This window comes from Sorex araneus, chromosome X, assembly GCF_027595985.1.
Source record: "Sorex araneus isolate mSorAra2 chromosome X, mSorAra2.pri, whole genome shotgun sequence".
Taxonomy (NCBI): domain Eukaryota; kingdom Metazoa; phylum Chordata; class Mammalia; order Eulipotyphla; family Soricidae; genus Sorex; species Sorex araneus.
This window is the reverse complement of record NC_073313.1, coordinates 172396874-172419882: the sequence shown is the minus strand read 5'-3', so window position 1 is coordinate 172419882 and position 23009 is coordinate 172396874. Positions and strand designations below refer to the sequence as shown.

At 43.9% G+C, this 23009-nt stretch overlaps 1 protein-coding gene across 3 annotated transcripts in view; it reads left to right on the top strand.

The window, feature by feature from the left end:
- RAB3GAP1 (RAB3 GTPase activating protein catalytic subunit 1) overlaps positions 1-10506 on the top strand; it is a 78533-nt gene extending 68027 nt beyond the window's left edge. Inside the window, exons 20-26 of one of the 3 annotated variants that reach the window (XM_055120401.1) lie at positions 1496-1592; positions 1682-1785; positions 1942-2057; positions 4744-4846; positions 5778-5926; positions 8303-8323; positions 9123-9238. In XM_055120401.1, the coding sequence (XP_054976376.1) occupies positions 1496-1592; positions 1682-1785; positions 1942-2057; positions 4744-4846; positions 5778-5926; positions 8303-8306 (573 nt within the window). In that variant the 3' untranslated portion in view covers positions 8307-8323; positions 9123-9238. Of the gene's footprint in view, positions 1-1495; positions 1593-1681; positions 1786-1941; positions 2058-4743; positions 4847-5777; positions 5927-8302; positions 8324-9122 lie in introns of all 3 variants that reach the window. The other 2 variants (XM_004616505.2, XM_004616506.2) reach the window with 2 other exon arrangements.
- The last annotated feature ends 12503 nt before the right edge of the window (positions 10507-23009 follow it).

Below are 23009 nucleotides of genomic sequence, written 5' to 3'. Positions count from 1 at the left end.
CCCCCACCACTTCATCTCCCCCTGCCCCACCCTACCTCTGTGGCAGGGCATTCCCTTTTGTTCTTTCTCTCCTTTTGGGTGTTGTGGATTGCAATTGAAGTATTGAGTGGTCATTGTGTTCGATCTATAGTCTACTTTTCAGCAGGTATCTCCCATCCTGAGTGGGCCCTCCAAACACCCTTTACTTGTGTTCCCTTCTCTATCTGAGCTGCCTTTTCCCCCAGCATGTGAGCCCGGCTTCCAAGCCGTGGAGCAAACCTCCTGGTACTTATCTCTACTATTTTTGGGTGTTAGTCTCCCATTCTGTTACTTTATATTCCACATATGAGTGCAATCTTTATCTGTCTGTCTCTCTCATTCTGACTCATTTCACTTAGCATGATACTTTTCATTTTGATCCACATATATGCAAAGTTCATGACTTTATCTTTTCTAACAGCTGCATAGATAGATTTACCAAAGTTATTTATCTGCATAGATAGATTCATTGTATAGATTTACCAAAGTTTCTTTAACTAGTCACCAGTTTTTTTTCCAGATTCTGGCTACTGTAAACAGTGTTGCAATGAACATATGAGTGCAGATGTCATTTCAACTACTTTTTTGCCTCTCCTGGATATATCCCCAGAAGTGGTATTGCTGGGTCAAATGGGAGCTCAATTTCTAATTCTTTGAGAAGCGTCTAGGTCTGTCTTTTGATGTAGTAGTTCCACTCCCAACATTTTAAGGAAATCATGGAAGTACATAATGATTATTATTCAGCAGGGGTATAATCCTGATACAAATTAGGATTAAGCAGAAAATCACTAAGTGAGATAAACAAGGATGCCTTATGACATAAAAGTTTTATAACTATTGTTAATGTTTTTTGCACTTGATAGCACACTAACCTCCAAAATATAAAACAGAAGCCAGTGAAATTCTGAGAAACACACTAATAGTGAGTACTTTTAACACATCACTTAGTACAAGTCAGTCAAGTAGATAGAACTCTAGAAAGATCTAAACAATAAGGTTGATCTTTGAAAAATATCACAAAGTGCTACACATATATCACAAAGTGCTACACATCGCTCATAGAGCATATTTTGCAAATGAAGCATTAAAAAATTGATAGAGTACAAAGAAACATCAGTGGGTTTCCATAATAGAAATATAAATAGTTCTCTTGATGTCTGTGATGAAACTAGAAATAAAAAAAGGAAAACAGCTGCAAAAACTGAGAACTTGCCCCTGGAAATTGAAAAGTCTTACAGTGAGCGACACTTGGAAGAAATCCAGAGCAGTTGCAGCCCTTCACAACTTGGAGAGGTCCTCAGAGGCCACGCGATGTCGGGCATTAGTTGCTGGTCTCCTGCAGCATATGCTTTGCATGGGCTTCTTTCCGTCCTGCTCCTCTCTGTCATCCCAGTGGTCCTGCAGACTTGTTATCTGTGTAAATAGCTGCTGGATTCGGCAGCCGCATTGACCATTTGGATGACTTTGCTGCCTCCAGGTGCTGCATTACCTGGCAGTCCAGAAACCCGCAGACCTTGCTCGGCACCTGTTGCCGTGTGTGATCCATGCATCCGTGCTCAAGGCCAAGGAAGAAGGTAAATATCCTGATCTTGTTCATTTCTAAATGAAAGTCTGTTTTGCCTAGTTTATCTAACGATGGCTTTGATCTTTTTTTACAAAATAGAAAACCTGGAAAACATTTCTTCAGTTAAGAAGATTATAAAGCAGATAATATCCCATTCCAGTAAAGTTTTGCACTTCCCCAATCCAGAAGATAAAAAGTTGGAAGTAAGTTCAGTGTATCAGTGTAGTGTCAGGATCTTTCCTGCTGAGTGTTCTTGCATTCTCCCGGGCTGGCAGCAATTTAAAGTTGCATCCTTATAGTACTATGGCTTTTTTTTTCCTCCCTGATTTCCAGTCGATGTCTCTTTTTTGCACTGTTAGGAAATCATCCATCAAATTGCTAATGTGGAAGCAATAATTGCTAGAGCCCGTTCACTGAAGGCCAAATTTGGAACTGAAAAATGTGAGCAAGAGGAGGAAAAGGAAGATCTTGAAAGGTAATTTCTATTTGAACAATTCACTTTTTGTCCACATCATGAGAAGTTGCCAGTCTCTTAAGAAAATCAAATGTTGAGATTCTTTTTTTGTTTGTTTTGTTCTGGGGCCACAGTCAGTGGTGCTCAGGGCTTACCTCTGCTCAGGGATCAGTCCTGATGGTATCTGGGGACCAGTGGTCAAGTGGGGCTGGCGATCAAACCCAGCTTAGCCACATGAAAGGCAAATGCCCTATCTGCTGTACTATCACTCCAGTCCCCAAATATTGAGATTCTTTTGTGGTGGACCTGTATTTTTTATAACAAATGTTGACCAGAGGCAGATAATTATATTGTATTTGAGCTTTTCTGTATTTCTAAGTAGGGCCTTGTGTATTCATTGATCCCACTTTTAGAAACAAGCTTAATGGAACTCTCTTTTTCATAAGAACTTTCTTTTTTTCATAAGAACATTTTTGTTTGGGGCCAGAGCTGGTAAGGAATTTGTTGGGTTTGATCCCTGGACCCCATGTGGTTCCCAAGCACTTCCAGGAATCATCTCTAAGCGCAGAGCTGGGAATAAACCCTGAGCATGGTTGGTATGGCCCCCAAGCAAAGAGCAAGCAAACAAATGAAAAATAGAACATCCTTATTTGCTCTTGGCGATGTGCTGCCTGCAGTCCCTTGCGGCAGAGCTTATCTATTCTTTGGTACTTAAGGTGGCCCACTCTACTGTTCTCCCACTGTTCTTTAGCCAGAGTGTTTTGAAAATTGCATTTTTGTTCATTATTTCCAGTTAACTAAAGTTTTGTTTGATTTTGTTGTTATAGGGTGGGAGGTTGAACCACACCATGTGATACCTAGGGGCAGGGGCTCTTACTGGCTCTGCTCAGGAGTAACCCCAGCAGTGCCTGGGGTTTGAACTCTGTGCTAGGCAAGGGTCACTTATTCCTAGTTGGGTTTAGATTCATTTTGTTCCAGCACCAGGCCTGCCACCAGTATCTTTCTCCTTCCACCAGGGTTCCCAGGTTCCCTCCCACCCACCCACACCCATCTCATACCTCAACTACATTTTAAACAAGATTTGTGATAGCAAAGGGGCCTATCATGTGCCATTTGTTAGTATGTTTTTGAACGTGTGGCCAGATGGTTTCTGCCACATGAGGCGAATGACCTGAGCAGTCTTCTGAGAGTGCCCATCTCCAGAGTTGGCGTTAGTGGCCCATGGCCCTTGAAATGACATTGTTGCTTGGGATATGTAATAAATCAATTTGAATTTGAGTATTAGTCAGAACTTAAAATTTTTCATTTGTTTTTTTCCACAAGAAATGGCATTATTGATGCTAAATAATATGCCAAGGCTTTAGTATCCCTTTAGCAACTTCTTATTTGAATTGTATATCTTTGTTGAGAAGATTTTTCTTCCAGCCTACTTTGCTATTGAAAATTTTAAATGATAGGAATAAGGCCTAATTCTAAAACAGCACTGTGGATTAGTGACCTTGGTGATTCTGCTTCTGTGATATGCTTGCAAGTCAGAGTTTCCAGCAGATAAAAGTTTAAAAGAACCAGAGCTGGGGCCGGAGCAATAATACAGTGGGTAGGGTGTTTACCTTGCATGCGGCCGGCCTGGGTTCATCCCCGGCATCTCATATGGTCACCTAAGCACTGACAGGAGTAATTCCTGAGTGTAGAGCCAAGAGCAATTCCTGAGCATCGCCGAGTGTGACCCAAAAAGAAAAAAAAAAAAAGTAAAAGAACCAGAGCTGCAGTACAGAGGGTAGGTCACTTGCCTTGCATGTGATCATCCTGGGTTCAATCCCCAGCATCCCATGTGGTTCTTTGAGCCCCAACAATAGTGATCCCTGAGCACAGAGCCAGGAATAAGCCCTGAGTGCAGCTGGATATGGCCCCTCAAAACGACAAAAACATTGAGTCTTTGCTGTGCCGGAGTGATTAATACAGCAGGGTGGGCACTGGTAACCAGCTGACCTGGGTTTGATCCCCGGTACCCCATAAGGTCCCCTGAGTCCTGCTAGGAGTGATCCTTGAGTGCAGAACTAGCAGTAAGTCCTAAGCATCACTGGCCATGGCCCAAAAACAATCAAAAAGAAATTGAGGCTTTGCCTGGAAAAACATACATTTCAAGCAGTTTGTATACATACACACACAGACCCACAGAAACATGCATTATATTTTCTTTTTGTTGAGAAGATTTTTCTTCCAGCCTACTTTGCTGTTGGAAATTGGTTCTTTTTAAATGATAGGAATAAGGCTTAATTCTAATACAGCAGTATGGATTAGTGACCAGGTGGTGCCCATGACCTTAAAAGTACAAAAAATAAAATGAACTATGGATAAGTGTTTATGCTATATAAGTAAAACCTGGTTTTGTTGCCTAGACTTTTTTTTGTCTCCTTTTTACTGTAGTGTTTTCAAAGCTAATGTGGAAAATAGTCTGATTATTTCTTGTTACATTTTTAGAGATAAACTCTGAAAAGTTTTTATGGAAACAGTTGAAAGTAAAACCGTTAGCTGAGTGTATTTTAATTGTGAATGTCAATCTATCCTGTTATAAAATTTCCACTACAGCCTTGAGAGGTTTAACTGGTATCAACTTTGAGGTTTGTCACAAAAATTAATCTGTCAGGAGTGACACGATGTGAATTCAGCAGCTTGCCTTCTCTCCTTTGAATACTTTCTCTCCTAGGTTCGTGAGTTGCCTCTTGGAACAGCCTGAAGTGTTAGTCATTGGTGCCGGAAGAGGACATGCTGGCAGGATCATTCACAAGCTGTTTGTGAATGCCCAGCGGGTACGTGAGAGTCCTTGTTTTCTGGATCACAATCTCTCCAGACCTCTGCTCAGTAAGAGGCTGTTTGGATTCCCCCGCTTGACTGTTGGGACAGCTGCTAACTGAATGTAAGGTGGGGTATTGGGTTCAAATACTGAAGAAACAGTCTATGAGGGACTTCTGAGTCTTTGAAATCCATTTGCTTTCTTACAATTTTAAGAAATTTGGAAAGGTCTAAAACCCATTGTTAAAGAATCTGATGGGACTCTGTTAACAATGGCCAGTGCTGTCCTCTAGAAAAAAGGAGTGAGTACTTTAAATTATAGTTCAGCTTTTTTGGGGGCCAGAATAGTATTACTAGCTGGTAAGGCACTTGCCTTGCACACGCCCAACTGGGTTCAATCCCCGGTACCATACATGAGCCTACCAGGAGTGATCCCTGAGTTCAGAGCCAGGTGTAATCCTTTAGCACCACTGGGTGTGGCCCAACACCAAAAACAAAATAAAGTTCGCTTTTCCATTTTACGATAAGTGAATTTACAGCTTAGCTTGTGAAATGAAGAAAACTAATTTGGGAATGGTGAAGAAATCTAACATTAGAGATTTCTTAGAAAGAAGAACAAGAGTTCATATTTTCAGACTAGAAACTTAGGTTTCATTACAGAAATAAAACCAATTTGAAAAGCTCTATTTGTCCTGCCCAATATTAGTGAAAATAATGTTCTAAAAGTTATACAAGAAAATGATGCTGCTTGGATTTGATTTCTATGAAAGTGATCCGAGTAAGCCTGTGTGTTGTGGCTCTGTGCTGGGTGAGAGGGCCTGGCATCCTGCTGCAGGGCTTCACATCGGGGCTCATTAGCACCTGATACGATGCAGGACCTAAATATTGGGTCCCTCTCCCTTGCACTGTGACCACTCTATGATGATCCAATTTTGATTTTTGTTTGAGGCCACACCAGGTATCCCTTGGGAGCTACTCGTGACTCTGTGCTTCGGGTGCTCCTGTGGTACTCAGGGGATCATGCAGTGCTGGGGATCAAACCCAGGCTTTCTGCATGGAAAGCTTGCACTCAGCCTGTTGAACTCTCTGGATAAAAGGTTTGTGATCTGAATTATTATATATATTTTTGGGTGATGGTTGTGTGTGTGGGGGTTTCTCTAAGGTCATAATCAGAAGGCACATTGCTCCTTTATGGCAGTTCTCAGCCAAGCAGGCTATCAGTTCCATGCTAGGGCCCAAGAATGAGGTGCTATTTGGTTCCCTGCAGAGCCAAGGGTTATCTGGATCGCTCAATTATTGCTACAGAAACTCTAGATCCACATCTGTTGGTGCTCAGGGACCTCTTGCGATTGAACCAGGGTTGGCTGCATATAAGAAAAACACCTTAATCCCTTTTATCTCTCTGACCCCCCAAGATCCAATTTTGAAAGAGTAATTAATTCTCAGGATCAAATGAGATTAAAAAAAAAAACTTTCATGAGCCTAAACATGTAATATCAGTTTCATAAACTCCCTGAGTAAGTTGGAGCACATCTAGGTAATATTTTCAAAATCGTAGCCTAATATACTTATATGAATTTTTAGCAAGAACTGAAACCTGAGGCTGGAAAGATAGTATGGGGACTAAGGTGCTTGTGTCGTATGCAGTTCAACCCCAGTTCTATCCCTAGCACTGCATATGGTTGCACTGCTGGGTATGGCTCCAGCAACAACTACCCCCACCTCAATCCCCCCCAAAAAACACAGAAACCTAAAACCTAAGGTTACTTATGGAATGATTTCTGAGATACAAGAATTTTCACTGTTAGGTGCTAGAGGTACCAGGCAAGGCACTTGCCTTGCATGCAGCTGACCTGGGTTCAATTCCTGTCACCCCATATGGTCCCTGAAGCCCACCAGGAGTGATCTCTGAGCCAAAAGTAACTCCTGAACACTACCAGGAGATTGGGGCTCATTAACACCTGATACGATGCAGGGACCTAAATATTGGGTCCCTCTCCCTTGCACTGTGACCACCCTACGATGATCCAATTTTGATTTTTGTTTGAGGCCACACCAGGTATCCCTTGGGAGCTACTCGTGACTCTGTGCTTCGGGTGCTTTGATACAGAAACAAAAAAAAAGTAATTTAATTAAAAATCTTATACATCATTTTTGCTGTTAGAGCTCTAGAAACAATAGGTACTTTGATTTATTTTAGTTTTGTTGCTGGCATGAAACCAAGAGCTGAGTTTGTTTTCACATCCTCTGACGTATTCACCAACTCACTAGCCAGAAGCTTCTCAGAACATATCTTTGTTTGTAGCAGTGTGATTTTTTTCCCCCATATTTCAAAACCTTTCCTCTTCCTTATTTTTAAAACTTGTGTGTTAAGAGGATTTAAAATAGAAGGGTTTTATTTCTAGTGCTGAAAATGTTACTTGTTTTTAATACTTACACGTTATTTCCCCAAAGTAAAAGGTAGCCTTTCCCTTCCTCAGTCTGCAGGGCTTACTGTTAGAAATTGGATGATAGAAATATTGTCTAAAATAAAATTAATCACATCATCATTTTCATTACCAGTGAGACGGTTTACATTTAGTATGTACAAATATATGTTCTTTTATAAAAATGGGATTACATTAATTGATTTTTCTTATTTTTCATTTTAGTATAGTTCTTTCTATATTTATTTTTCAGTGACCTCATTGTATACTTTATCCCCTTTAATGGATACTTAAATTATACATTTGTCCCAATCATGTAATTTTGAACATTTCATATTTTCAAAACTTTTAAGCAGTTGCTTAAAGGGAATTTTTGACTCTGTTAACATATGACAGTTGCATAGTTGATTCATTTTAAAACTCAGTTCCTAAATATCTGGCTAATGCTAATCCATTCAAGTTTATTTATATAATTTTCCAATTAACTGACATGTCCATTTTTAAAAAGTCAACACTTATATTATGAACTATCACTAATTTTTATAGCACACATTTAGAAATGTCTTTAAAATTATATATTTTAACAAACTTCATGGTTACAGTTGTTCAGATATCTTTAAATGAAATTAGCAAACAGACTGCTGATCAGATTTTGCTTCAGCCTTGCTGTGAATTGAGTAACTCACATTCAGTACCTATTCTTAAATTCATTGGAGCTATTTATGTTTTAAGTTATAAGCACTTTTTTAGCATCTTAATTCTTTTACCAAAAGAGCTAGATTTTTGTGGACTCATTTTCCCATATGGATGACACTCTGAATAGTCACCTGTGGACCATCAGATGCATGAGTTGGGAGACTTGGCTGCTCGGTTGATGGCTGCTTGTATGTGGCGTGTTTGTCCCGATATTCTTCTGATAGGACCAATGTTTCTTGAAGTAGTGCATGCTGGCTCTGAAATAATTTTGGACTCTCTTTGTCTAGCTCTTTTAAAACCATCTTTCTTGTTTCCTTTTCATCACTGTTTCTTTTCTCACTCTTTCTCAAGCTGACTGAATCTTCTGATGAGGTAATAAAATAGCCTTTGTCCCCTCATTGTTCCTTCCTGTCCCTCTGACTTCATTTGGTCATTTAGACTAACCACTTCTTGAACAGTTAGGACTTGGCTTACCTTTCTTGCTCATGTTTAGCATAACACGATTTCCATATTTCATGCTAAAATGCTTCCCCCCACAAAGTGATTGATGGTACTTTCAAAGCCGTAGTGATTTGAGAAACGAAGGTATAGTAATCAAATTTCAAAACGGAGCCTTTCCTAGAATATGTATCATACCATCGCAGTGGAGAAAATAGACGCTCAGTAATTGAGGACTTCTCTTTCGTGCCTTTGCTGCATGCATCTCCTGTCACTTCTCTATCACAGTTGACCTCCAGAAAACAAAGCTTGTGTGCCCAGTTTTTACTGAGGCAAATGAACATTAGATAGAATTGATGGATGTAATTAAGATTTTTAAAAAAAAATACAACAAAAAGCTCTCCTCAGATTGTGGGGAGAAGCAGCTCTTTTCTGGATTGGGGACATCTGATGGGGACATGGGTCATCGTAGGCAGAAACGTGTGAAACCATAATAGCCCTCGTCATCAGCCGTCTGAGTGGTTCAGCACAGCCTTGGCCTGCAGGCCTCGTTCCTCAGGCCGCATGTGCGTTTTCGGGGTCGTGAGTTACAGTGGACCGCATGGGCCGCGTCCTGTAGAACATTCACGCGTCTTCTCACGTTTGTCCATCCGTCCTTTGACAGGCCCCGGGCCTAGCCCTCTGACCGCCTTTGAATTCAGCCTGTGGTTCTTTTTTGGTTCTTTTCCCCCAGGCCGCCACCCTGTCCCCGCCCGAGGAGGAGCTCAAGAGGACGGGCGCGCCCGAGGAGCGCAGGCCCAGCGCTGCGTCCGACTTCCCGCCACCCGCGGGCCGCGAGCTCCTGCTGCGCACGGCCGTGCCCCGGCCCGCGCCCTACTCGCGCGCGCTGCCGCAGCGCATGTACAGCGTGCTCACCAAGGAGGACTTCCGCCTGGCCGGCGCCTTCTCCTCCGACACCTCCTTCTTCTGACCGCGCTGCGCCCCGCTGCCACCGCCCGCCCACTGGACCCATCAGGCATCCAAACCAGCAGCCGGGGACTGCGGAGCCACGCCCGGGCTCCCGCGCAGCCTTCTGCAGCAGGGTGGAAGGAAAGGGCTAGTGCCATTGGAAGATTTTTGTCCCCCGCCACAAGGTGACCCAGGTGTGGGATCAGGAAAGGGACCCGGGACGTGACAGAAAAACCCAGCAGGACTTGGCGGACGCTTCGGTGGAACTATATTTGTTTCTCCTCTTCCATGTCTCTTAGGCGACTGCCTTGCATTTGTAGTCCGAGTGGACATTTAGTTGTATTTCAAAGTAGCAAGTAGAGTTGTCTATCAGTTCAGATTGGGGTGGGTATTTTTGGTGGTAGCATCTTGTCCCAGAATCTGTCTGTGGTTTTTAAAATACTAAATGACACGATTTCTTCGATCACCTGTTGGGTCTTTTTATTGTACCAAACCAATTAACTTTTGATGCGTATTTTGAATATTCTCGGAGAGAGCTGAGAGTTCCACTAAGTTTTTGTGTTCTTTCCTGTGACTGTGACATAATACCTTCTGATAAAACTATTCAATATTACCGCAAATTATTATATAAATATAAAAATGTTTTATATTGTAGTATTTGCTTCTGTTGTTTTGGTTTGGGTTGCCATGTAAAAAGCCCACAGGTGTCCTTCCCTGCCGCACATGCATTCTGTGTTTGGTGGTTGCTGGCTGGGAACTGTTTACTTGGCTACCCAAGGCAACACCTGCTGAAAGATCACCCCTGGTATATAGAGCTTATCATGCAGTTAGCATATATGTACTAGTGTAATGAATTGAAGATTATTTCATGGCCCTATTTGCTTTTGTATTTTAATTTAAGAGAAAATAATTGATGGGATATGTAGCAGCCAGCTAAGGATAGTAGCAACATAATTCTGTTTATGTGATGAACAAGATTAATTACATCTTTCTTGCGAGATGTCCTTTGTTTAGTAATCTTAAGATTTTCAGGTCTAAAACTCCCACTTTGATCCAGACTTAAAAAATGGTTATACTGTAACATACACCTTGCCTATGTGACTTCAGTGCTGTGTAACCCTGTTACATTATTTTTGTAAAAAATAAAATAAAAGGTGTGTGTCCACATGCTCCCTCACACATGTATGTATGTATACCTACAAGGGCAGACTCCATCTGCTTTCACATGAGGAAGCTAATGATCAAAAGAGAAAACATTTGCCAAAGGGAAGTTGAACTTGGAAAAGTGTCAGCAATCTAACAATAATAGTAAAGTGCTGCTTTCTCTTACTGATTTCCTTCCCTTGGATGGGCATTTGGCTATTATTGCAGTTCTATGCTGTCTCTAATCTTCCTAAGTATTTGCAGCTGCTGCTTTTGCAGGGGTCCCACGAAATATTTTATGCACCTATTTTTTTTTTAAATTTATTTATTTTTATCTAGAGAATCACCGTGAGGGTACAGTTACAGATTTATACACTTTTGTGCTTATACTTCCCTCATACAAAGTTCGGGAACCCATCCCTTCACCAGTGCCCATTCTCCACCACCCGTAACCCCAGCGTCCCTCCCACCCTTCCCAATCCCATCTCCCCCCCACCCCACCCTGCCACTGTGGCAAGGCATTCTCTTCTGTTCTCTCTCTCTAATTAGCTGTTGTGGTTTGCAATAAAGGTGTTGAGTGGCCGCTGTGCTCAGTCTCTAGCCCTCATTCAGCCCGCAACTCCCTTCCCCCACATGGCCTTCGACTACAATGTAGTTGGTGATCGCTTCTCTGAGTTGCCCTTTCCCCGGAACAATAACATCATCTTTCCCCCACATGACCTCCAACCACATTTTACTTGGTGTTCCCTTCTCTGAGTTGCCCAGAATGAGAGACCAGCCTCCAAGCCATGGAGACAACCTCCTGGTACTTATTTCTACAGTTCTTGGGTGTTAGTCTTATAGTCTATTATTCTATATTCCACAGATGAGTGCAATCTTTCTATGTCTGTCTCTCTCTTTCTGACTCATTTCACTTAGCATGATACTTTCCATGCTGATCCACTTATATGCAAACGTCATGACCTCATTCTTTCTAACAGCTGCATAGTATTCCATTGTATAGATGTACCAGAGTTTCTTCAACCAGTCATCTGTTCTAGGGCACTCGGGTTTTTTCCAGATTCTGGCTATTGTAAACAGTGCTGCGATGAACATATAAGTGCAGATGTCATTTCGACTATGCTTTTTGGCTTTTCTGGGATATATTCCCAGCAGTGGTATTGCTGGGTCAAATGGGAGCTCAACCTCTAGTTTTTTGAGAATCGTCCATATTGTTTTCCAAAAGGGCTGAACTAGCCGGCATTCCCACCAGCAGTGTAGAAGGGTCCCTTTCTCCCCACATCCTCTCCAACAGCGGTTGCTTTTGTTCTTTTGGATGTGTGCTAGCCTCTGTGGTGTGAGGTGATATCTCATGGTTGTTTTGATCTGCATCTCTCTGATGATTAGTGATGTAGAGCACTTTTTCATGTGCCTTTTGGCCATTCGTATCTCTTCCTTGGTAAAGTTTCTGTTCATTTCTTCGCCCCATTTTTTGATGGGGTTGGATGTTTTCTTCTTGTAGAGTTCAACCAGTGCTTTATATACCATTGATATCAACCCCTTATCTGATGGGTATTGTGTAAATATCCTTTCCCATTCTGTAGATAGTCTTTGTATTCTGGTCACTGTATCTTTTGCGGTGCAGAAGCTTTTTAGTTTAATGTAGTCCCATTTGTTGCTCTCTGTTTTTACTAGATTGCTTAGTTCCGTGTCATCTTTGAAGATACCTTTATCTTCAATATCATGGAGGGTTTTGCCTACCTTGTCCTCAATGTACTTTATGGTTTGTGGTCTGATGTTGAGGTCTTTAATCCATTTTGATCTGACTTTTGTGCATGGTGTCAGGTCGAGTTCTAAGCCCATTTTTTTGCATGTGGTTGTCCAGTTGTGCCAGCACCATTTGTTAAAGAGACTTTCCTTGCTCCACTTCACATCTCTTGCACCTTTATCAAAGATTAGATGATCATACATTTGAGATTGTGTGTGGGGATATTCCATCCTGTTCCATTGGTCTTCAGCTCTGCCTTTGTTCCAGTACCATGCTGTTTTAATTGTTACCGCTTTGTAGTAGAGTTTAAGGTTGGGGAGGGTGATGCCTCCCATCATCTTTTTCCCAAGAATTGTTTTAGCTATCCGTGGGCGTTTATTGTTCCATATAAATTTCAGGATTGCTTGCTCCATTTCTTTGAAGAATGCCATGGGTATCCCTATAGGGATCGCGTTAAATCTGTATAATGCTTTTGGGAGTATTGCCATTTTGACAATGTTTATTCTCCCTATCCATGAGCAGGGGATATGTTTCCATTTCCTCATGTCCTCTTTTATTTCACGGAGTAGCGTTTTATAGTTTTCTTTGTAGAGGTCCTTTACTTCTTTAGTTAAGCTGATTCCAAGGTATTTGATTTTCTGGGGGCACAATTGTGAACGGGATTGCTTTTTTCATGTCCCTTTCCTCTGTCTCATTGTTTGTTATACCTATTTTTAATGGCAATTGGCCCATTTTACTTTTTATTATAGCTGCCTGTTTATTTCATAGATATTTTTAAATACCTACATTGTATTAGGTCCTGCACTAGGCAATGAATTTCAAACAGACTTAATGGGGCCAGAGCAAGCAGGTAGGGTGCTTGCCTTGCACGTGGCCTTCCCGGATGTGGTTCCCGGCATTCCATCTGATCTCCCAAGCGCTGCAGGAGTTGATAATTCCAAAGTGCTGAGCCAGGAGTAACCCCTGAGCAACACCAGTTGTGGCCCCAAGACAAAACAAAACAAAAAACCCCTGAGACTTAAACGCAGTCTGTCGTGCCAGATAAAAAAGTTGACTTTACATTGTCATCAAGTGGAGAATGCAGTTGACTGTATGATCTGGGGAGACAAAATTTATATAAATTCATGCTCATTCATTAATAATAAAGATAATACAGTAATAGTGGGTATAAGTATTTTATGGGAGAAGTTTTTATACTTAGGGGTCAGAAGCGTCACTCTATAGGTGACATCTAGATTATATAGCACTGTCGTCCCGTTGCTCATCGATTTGCTCGAGTGGGCACCAGTAACGTCTTCATTGTGAGCCTTGTTACTGTTTCTGGCATATTGAATATGCCATGGGTAGCTTGCCAGGCTCTGCTGTGTGGGCGGGATTCTCTCGGTCGCTTGCTGGGCTCTCTGAGAGGGATGGAGGAATCAAACCCGGGTCGGCCGAGTGCAAGGCAAACGCCCTACCTGCTGTGCTATCGCTCCAGCCCTAGATTAGGACCAGAGAAAGGCCAGTGTCTTAAAGAGGTGGGGAGATGTGTTTGCCAGAACATCTACACATAACTGTCCCCAGTCTTTCATAACTTACTGTGCATGTCACCACTCCCATGAAAAACATGGAGTTTATGTTTCCTTCCTTTGGTCAAGTGTCACCTGAGTAGAAATATAAATACTTGCACATAAATACTGTTCACATTTTCTCCTGGGAATCCTGAAAGGTGCAGAGACACTGAAGGGAGAATGTTGGGTTGGTTTATTGTGCAGGAAAATTAACTGATCCATAAAGGGATTGGAAAGGTGTTCCAGAGAAAACAATGGATTTTAAAATGCATCTTTGGAGAACAGCAAACATTTGATTTGGCTACGCTCTGATACTTCCGAGGGAAGGGTCAGAAAGGAGGAGGCACCTTCCAGCTCTGTATAAGCCACAGCAAGATGTTTTGGGTTTGATTTTTTCCTGTGATTTTTACTTAAAGGAATGTTTTGTTTTTTAAATCAAAAAAAATGAATCATAGTGACATACAGTTACAAAAGTTACAAAGTTGTTCATAACTGGGTTTTAGTCATGTAATGTTCCAACACCCATCCCTCCACCAGTGTACATTTCCCAGCACCAGTGTCCCCCATTTCCCTCTCCCATGACAGTCTCTCTCTCTCTTCCCCCCGCCTCCTTTTGGGCATTATGGTTTGCATACATATGAAAGGTTATCATATGTCCCTTTGAGCTTTATCTCACAGAAGGAATTATTAAAGAGTGGCAGAGAGACGTTGTGGATTCTAGACCCCACACTATATTATGGCAAATGGGGTAGAGAAGCTAAGAGATTATACATGTGTGCTGATCTTACACTGAAATGCATGCTTGGAAAGCAGCAGTTATTCCAGTCTTTGGTGTTTTGGAATGTGTTGCAAAGAGCTTGTGGGAACAGTATGAAGAGGCTTTACGCTGCAGCGATGCACACCTTTACATCCCTATGCTACTATAACAGCCAGTTTTTCTCCAGACTGCAATTCTTGAAACATTTCTATTTCATTCATTAGTGCAGCAAATACTTATTGAGTGTCAGTTATGTGCCAGATGCTATTCTAGGCCTCAGGGCTGCAAGAGTGAGCAGAAAAAATGAATGACCTTTGTCCTTGTGGAGACGACAATAAAGGAACCCAAGGTTTAAGCAGAGGAGGAGAGTGCTTTTTTCGTTGTTAAAAGTCAGGAGGTGGTAACTGAGCAGAGACACCCAAATGAAAGGGGCAAGTGAGGGTGGGAGGTCATTCCAGACAGCCACTGGCATATCGAAAGCCCTGAGGTGGGAATGAGCTTGGTATGTTCAGTAGGTCCAGATAAAAAGGCCCGTGTGGATTAGAGGGAGTGAGATCTCAGGGGTTACAGTGTCAAAAGTTATTTTTTTTAAAAAAATGCCTCTTTGGGGGCTGGAGAGATAGTACAGTGGGTATGGCATTTTCCTTGCATGCAGCTGATCCTGGTTCAATTCCCAGCCTCCCACATGGTCCCCTGGGCACCGCCAGAAATAATTCCAAAGTTCAGAGCCAGGACTAACACTTGAGCGCCACTGGGTGTGACAGACAGAGAGAGAGAGAGAGAGAGAGAGAGAGAGAGAGAGAGAGAGAACAAATAAATTTGTCACTGTCATCCCGTTGCTCATCGATTTGCTCGAGTTGGGCACCAGTAACATCTTCATGTGAGACTTGTACATGCCACTGTTTGTGGCATATCGAATACACCACGGGTAGCTTGCCAGGCTCTGCCATTCGGGCAAGATACTCTCGGTAGTTTGCTGGGCTCTCTGAGAGGGAAGGAGGAATCAAACCCGGGTCGGCAGCCTTCAAGGCAAACGCCCTACCCGTTGTTCTATCGCTCCTATTATTATTAAAATTTAAGTTTAATAATAATATCTCATAGAGGCAGGTGGGTGGATGGGGAGGGAACTGGTGAAGGGAAGAAGACCCTGGTAAAAGAACTGATGTTCAAGCACATATTCCTGAAACTCAATCATGAATAACTTTGTAATTCATGGTGACTTAATTAAAAAATTATTTTTAAAAAGGGGGACTAGAAAGTAAAGAAGTAGGAGAGGAAATTGGACACACATGCATGGACATAGGAGGTTGGATTTTTTTTTTTATTTGTTTTTATTTTGGGGCCACACTTGGAGGTGCTAAGGGCTTACTCCTGGCTTTGTGCTCAGGGACCACTCCTGGCAGGCTCACGGAACCCTGTGTGGTTAGTCATATGGAAGGTAAGTGCCTCACCTGCTGTGCTATCTCCCCGGCTCTGGGTTTGTCTTCTTGAGAGGAAGAGAAAGTCAATGGAGTTCTGGTTCCTTTTGTGTGTGTGACCAGGGATTGAACACAGGGTGTCATGTGTTGGAGGCATGTACTCTACCATGGAGCCCCACCCAAAGCCCCAAGACAAGGATTGTTTCCTAGGACCACTTCCAGGGCAATGTCAGGGGACCATTTTGTGCTGGGAACTGAACCCAGGGCTCCCACAGATAAAGTATGAGCTCCAGCCCTCTGAGCTATCTCCCCGCAATGCAGAGTTTCGTATAACGGGAACGTGATGACAGTTAAAATCTTCACTCTGACTACTGTGTGGAGAACACCCTGCAGAGACAGGATCGAAACTCATTAGGAGAGGCCCGGGTGGTGTGGACCAGAGAGCTAGCAGTGGAGATGGTGAAAGGGAACCAGTTGGTCGGTTTGCATTTTGAAAGGAGAATGTGAGGAATTTTTTGAAGGAATTGGTGAGGGGATTAAAAGGAGTGAGCAGCTGAGTGATTCTCAGTCACTTACTGACACGAGGAGGATTGAGGGAAGAATGAGTTCTAAGCATGATGTTCAGGAAGAGTTTAAATTGGGATATGTTTACTTTGTAGTTATTTGAGGTTGTCTATCTTAAAGATGGCCACCAATGATCCCCACCTCTGACTGCAGCTATCCATATCCTTGTCAAGCAGCCCACACACATAGACTTATGTGCACTTATGTGCGTGCGCACGCGCACGCGCACACACACACACACACACACACACAATGTCCCAAAGTCTTGCACTTAATGGCCAACAGAATACAAAAGTAGTATTAGTGTGTCACTTCAAAATTAAGTTATAAAAATAACTGGGCTCACTGTTGCACTGTTTCTGTCTCATTGTTTATTCAGGGGGAAGCCAATTTCCATGTCACAAGCCATTCTTGTGGTGAGGAATTGAGGGGTCCTGCTCCACAATGATGAGCAAATGGGAACTGGGTTCCCCCTCGTCTTCAGATGATTGATTAGCTGTCTCAGGAAACTATCCAGCTAAGCTTCTGGGTGGTTGTTGAGCTTCAAACACTGAGAGACCACAGCCCCTGCACAGGATGACACACAAATTTGTGAAGTGTTCTATATTTTTCATGAATAACTTTGTAAAACGTGGTGTCTAAATAAATAAATAAACAGAGAGCTCGATGGTAAGCACCTGCATTGCAAGCTAGAGGCCATGGATCTAGTCCCTGGACAATGCACTCTGTGGTGCACCATAGTCAAGCTAAGCAACCGTCGAAGAATGCAGCTGTACACACATAACAAACGTGCCAGCCTCAGGATCATTGCAGCCAACTGTGCAAACTTCATATCACAACAACAAAGAGATGGGAAGAAGAGGAAACCAAGACACCTGTGAGATGATGTGAGTTACTCAGAGGCGCTCAGTTGGAGGCAGCTTATGGCAGAAACAGTACAATGCCCACATCGTTCTGTTAAGTTTGGAACTTGCGGGAAAAAATTGAGCTCAGGCTATAAATTGGGAAATTTAGATTTGAATGGAACTTAAGAGTGATGTGAGGAGTGAGTGTATAGCAAACAGCAGAGTTTCGGGGCAGAGTTGTTATATCAAGAAGAGGAAGAAAGAAAGAGGAGGGCTGCCAGAGACAGAAGGAGCAGGCCTTGAGGTAGCAAAAATCTAGAAGTGGTTGGTGTGTTCTAGAAACCAAGGAAAAATTTCCAGGAGGTGGGCTGTTGGGTGGGAAAATACTAAGATGAAGAAGAGCAGCCCCCCTACCTGTGTGCGGGCAGGGAAATGGGGGCCCGATGGGCAGGAAGAGTTTTGAAGTCAGGTTCTCCCCTTCCACGTGGGTGCTTCTGCCCCAGGGCTCCTTTCCTCTGAGCACCCACCGAACCAGGCAGGGTGGGTGCTGTGTGCTGAGTGAATGAATCAAAGCCATCACACATGTCGGAAAATAATCTTCTGCTCTCTAATTGTTCGGCCACCGGATGTCATGGGACCCGGCGTTTCAGAATACTAGCTGTCCAAAGGCTGAGGAGCACTGCCTGCATTTTCCTAACTCCGAGAAGTGGAGTTTGGAGTCTGCATGTGAGCATGAGCTGGACTCATTCTGTTTTTTTAGGGGGATGGGATAAAGGAGGGGAGTTGTGCCACATGTGGTGGTGCCAGTGGGGAGGGGGCCATCTTGGGCTCTATGCTCAGCAGTGACTCCTGGCAATGCTCAGAGGACCATGCGGTGGTAGGAATTTGAAGCAGGAGCGAGGCAACTGTCTTACCCACTATATCACTTCTCTGGCTCTGGGCTCATTCTTAAAATCACAGAACAGCGCCAGTCTATACCTGCAGCAGTACGAGCAGTACGAAACACTGGCTTACCCCTGGCAGCTCGCTATGCTTATGACATGCCAGTGACGTCTGACAGGAGATTGTAGATTCTCCTTTCTCTCTCTCTCTCTCTCTCTCTCTCTCTCTCTCTCTCTCTCTCTCTCACACACACACACACACACACACACACACACACACCCCAAAAACCAACCAACCCAAAGCATACAGAGATGAGCACATCCAAAGGCCCTGCAGAGATGACAGTGGGACCAGGCCTCTGACAGGGGCTCTTCATATGCCTCAGTGACACAGGGACTCGGGCAGCTCAGGGCAGAAGTCTTGCAGCAGCCAGCCAGAGCTGCACATCCTTCCTGCTACTCTCCTGCTCAGTGGCTCCAAAGTAAACCATTCCTTAGATATTTCTTCCTAAGCTGTTTGAGAAAGGCTGTTTTTCATGTCATGCAAAACCATGACAGATATTCTTGGGATTTGCTGGTTTGTCATCATCTTTTTCCCAGATTGTGCTGGGCTAATGGCATGGAGGCAGATGCCAGAGGAGCAGCTGTTGGCTGGGACCAGTGCAGGGTGGAAGCTGGTCTGGGACACGAAGGCCTGTGAGGCCTGTGTAGCCTACAGCTGAGGTGTTGGCGCGATGGGAGTGGCCTCTCATCTGCCCTTTCCAAGTGTCTCGTGTCACACCTTTGTTATTTGGCTTCCAACGGCAGCACTTTCATCTCTGTCTGTCATCCAGGACCTTCTCTCCTGTGTCCCTGCACCTCAGACACCAGCCCTCTCCTCTACTGTGACTATCTGTGATAACCTTATGATGAAGTCACATTCCGAGGAACCGGGGTCAGACAGGCATCTCTTGTCCTGTCTCTGGAACATGAACTGCTGAGTTGTGGCAGGGAGGGAGTTTGCTGGGCAGGCCGAGACGCCTTCAGCTGGTACAGAGGTGAGGCGGAAGGCGGGAAGGCACTGCAGCAGGGTCCAGGTCAGCTGGCCTGGCTGTGCAGACTGGACATGGTGAAGATGCAGCCACCGGGAATGAGCATAAGATGGGACTGCAGGGTGTGTGTGTCGGGGGGAGTGGGGGCAGAGAGCAGGTGAGGGGAATCTAGCGGGTAGGGGAGCAGTGCTTCAGGCAAGTCAAGAAATAATGATGTAGGGCGCTGGGGAACTCAGAGATGCCCACAGGTGACCTTTGAGGGCAACAAGGGTGCAAGATTCAGCAAGAAGGGCTTAGTAATGTCCAGGAGGTGGGCGGAGTCCTGGCGGCCCAGCTCTGAGCCCCGAGGGGCCCCACTGCCCTGCTGGAGTGGGATTTGTGGCACCCACCTGCCCCAACACGGCAGCCCCCCTACAAAGCAGCTTCCACTTAGAGCAGTGATCTGCACCCCACTATGCAACAGCCAACGAGGTGTCTGCCAGGAGATGCCCCAGACTTGCAGCTGGTGCTGACAGCCCCTGGCTTCTCCCTCAGTGCCCCTCAGGGCACAGCCAGCCAATGGCCCGGGCCCACTCCTGGGACCAGGGGACTTGAATAGCTGATGGGACAAGGGTCAAAAGTTTTCTTAAATTCTTAAGCCATCTGATCGTCTGACTTGTCAGTACTGTTTATTCACATTCCTCTTAGCCCTATTTTTGGCCCGGAACACTCTTTATTTTTGCCTGTGTTACATAATGAGGGAAATGCATTCTTAGTAACCCACTGTCACACCCGTGTTATCTTGCCTACATGAAAAAAAGGGAAATATTTTTAGAGTGTGAATTTACCCAAGGTTCTCAGCTGTTCTGGGTGAAAGCAAAACGTCACGATGAGAGAACCATAGAGGGGAGCAGGCCAACCCTCTCCTCTTTGGCTGGAGCTGAACCCCGAGCTGCAGATGCTGGGTTGGGGCCTCTTCTGCCGGCCTGGCCCAGGGTGGCCAACGGCGGGCAGGTCCCCCTGCAACGGGCTTCACATCCTTTCAGCTGATCTAGGACCATCACTCGTCAGAGTCGCAGGAACACCGAGGTATACCCTTAGCTGCTCTTCCTCTTTCTTGCTGTTTCAGGAAAGATTCTGGATGAGGTGACTATAAGCAATAAACCTCCCTTCTTAAGTCATAGACTGAATCTGCTGCGGGGGCCAAACCCAAAGAACAAAGACACCATCAGGAGCCTTTGATTTTTTTTTTTTTTTTGGGAAAAAAACACCCAGCGATGCTCAGGGGTTACTCCTGGCTTTGCACTCAGGAATTACTCCTGGCAGTGCTCAGCGGACCATATGGGATGCCAGGGATTGAACTCAGGTAGAATTCTAGGCCACCATCAGGATGCCTTTGATTGGGGAGCAGAGTGAGACCAGGATTCAAGGGTGCAGTGTATCAGCTGAGCTCCAGGACTGGAACATAAAATGTCCCAAAACCCAGGACCTGGGGGTCTCCTGATCTGTTTTGGAGAGCCAGACACGGTTCTTTCTTCTCAGAAACATTCTGATTGGAAAGTCTTCTGAGACTAACACAGCCAACCTCCGAGGAGAACTCAGTCTCCCTGAGGCACAGAGGAGTGGGCAGGGGGAGTGCAGGCTGCAGGGAATAATCACTGTTGTGATTATCAATAATCATATACATAATTATAATGATAATAACAATAATTAATAATCATTAAATGCTCTTCCAGAGTTGTCTTTTGTAAGCTGAAATTGTGGCTATAAGTTCTCTGAATCCTTTCAAACCTGCCTCCTCCTTTACACCTGCCCAACTCCCTTGTATTTTTTTTGGGGGGGGGTGTCACACTTGGTGATGCTCAGAGGCTTCTCCTGGCTCTGCACTCAGGAATCACTCCTGCTGGTGCTTGGGGGACCACATGGGATGCCAGGTATTGAACCCAGGTTGGTTGAGCAAGGCAAATACCGTACCTGTTGTGCTGTCGCTGTGCCCCAGCCAACCCTCTTGGTTTTCTTTTTCTTTTTTTTTAAAAAAAATTTTTATTGATTTACTATGAGATACAGTTACAAAGCTTTCATGTTTGAGTTTGGATCATACAGTCATCCAACATCCATCCCTCCACCAGTGCACATTATCCACCACCAAAACCCCCAGCTTCCCCCTCCCACCCTTTGGTTTTCACTTGCTCTCCAGCCCTGTGTGGTCACAGCAATCTTCTTCAGCACCACGTATACTGCTGACATGTCCTTCTGCTGGTATCTTTCATTTGCACGTCCATAGAGCACAATTTCTCTTTGAGGTTGTGAAGAAGAACAGCTTCCCTAAAATCTGTCTGCTGAAGTCTTAGTTATTCGGGAATCGCTACCTTTCTTTGTACTTCCAGAACCTTTATGTCTGTATGTCCCAGGGGGAAGGCAGAAGATGAAGCTATGAGGCAAGCAGGAAGGGCTGGGACATGGCAGCCAGTGGATCCTGCATGGCAAATGCTCAATGCTCCCTGCGGCATTTTTGTTACTCAGTTTTACTGGTATAACAGACACAACTGTAAAATATTTAAAGTATTTAACATGGTGACTTAGTATACATATACACTGTAAAAGGACTCCCACCATGTAGATAAATGAATAGGTCGATGGACTCAAATTCACTCCCCCCACCTCCAGTGAGCAAGTAAGTTCTCTAAGCAAGTAACTGTTACGTATTTTATCACTTATTAGCCACACCAGTTCTTTAGCTCACAGAAAATTTGAATAGCTTCTCCATACTTCCCTCACTTCCCGGGCCCTTGACCACTTTTCTATTCTATTTTGATGGGGCTTTTTTTTTGGTGCTGGGGGTGGTGGTGGAGGGGTTGAAATAAAAGTAATAACAGGCAGTGTTTGTCTTTCTCTGGTTTATTTCACATATCATAAAGCTTCCAGGTTTGGAAAGTTGTCATATATGTAAAACCTCTTGCTAAAGTTGAATATTCCACTATGTGTCGCTTAATGTTTCAGCCAATGAGGGACCTCATATCAGATGGTGGTCCTAATAGGCTAAGATATATCCTAGTTGTGTTTTATCCAGGCTGTGGAATTACATTCAATGACATTTGCACAATGACAAATTGCCCAATAACACATTTATCAAAATGTATGCTTGTTATTATGTGTTACCTGATCATATATATGTACATATCTATAGACAATCACCAGTTTCGTTATCCATTTATCTCTTGACAGACACTTGGGCTATTTCCATATCGAGCTACTATGAATACCACTGCAATGAAGATGGGAGGACAGTTATTACTTTGAGATAATGGTTTTCATTTCTCTCTGGATATGTACCCAGAAACGAGACTGCTGAATCATAGGCCAATTCTAACTTTAAATTCTTTTAAAAGTTTTTGTACTTTGGGTGAATCCTGACTGTGTTCAGGGGTTACTCCTGGCTATGTGCTCAGGATCACTCCTGGAGATGCTTATGGGACCATATGACGTGCCAGGGATCAAACCTGGGTCAGATGCATAAAAGGCAAATATAATATATCCACTGTACTATCTATCGGGCCCTAACCTTAAGGTTTTTGTTTTTCAAAAATTGAATCACTGTGAGCTACAGTTACAAAGTTGTTCATTATTGGATTTTAGTCATAGAATGTTCCAATACCCGTCTCTTCACCAGTGTGCATTTCCCATCACCAGTGTCCCCAGTTTCCTTCCTGCCCCCATCCCTAACCTGCCTGCTTCCCCATCTGCACTCTCTCTCTCT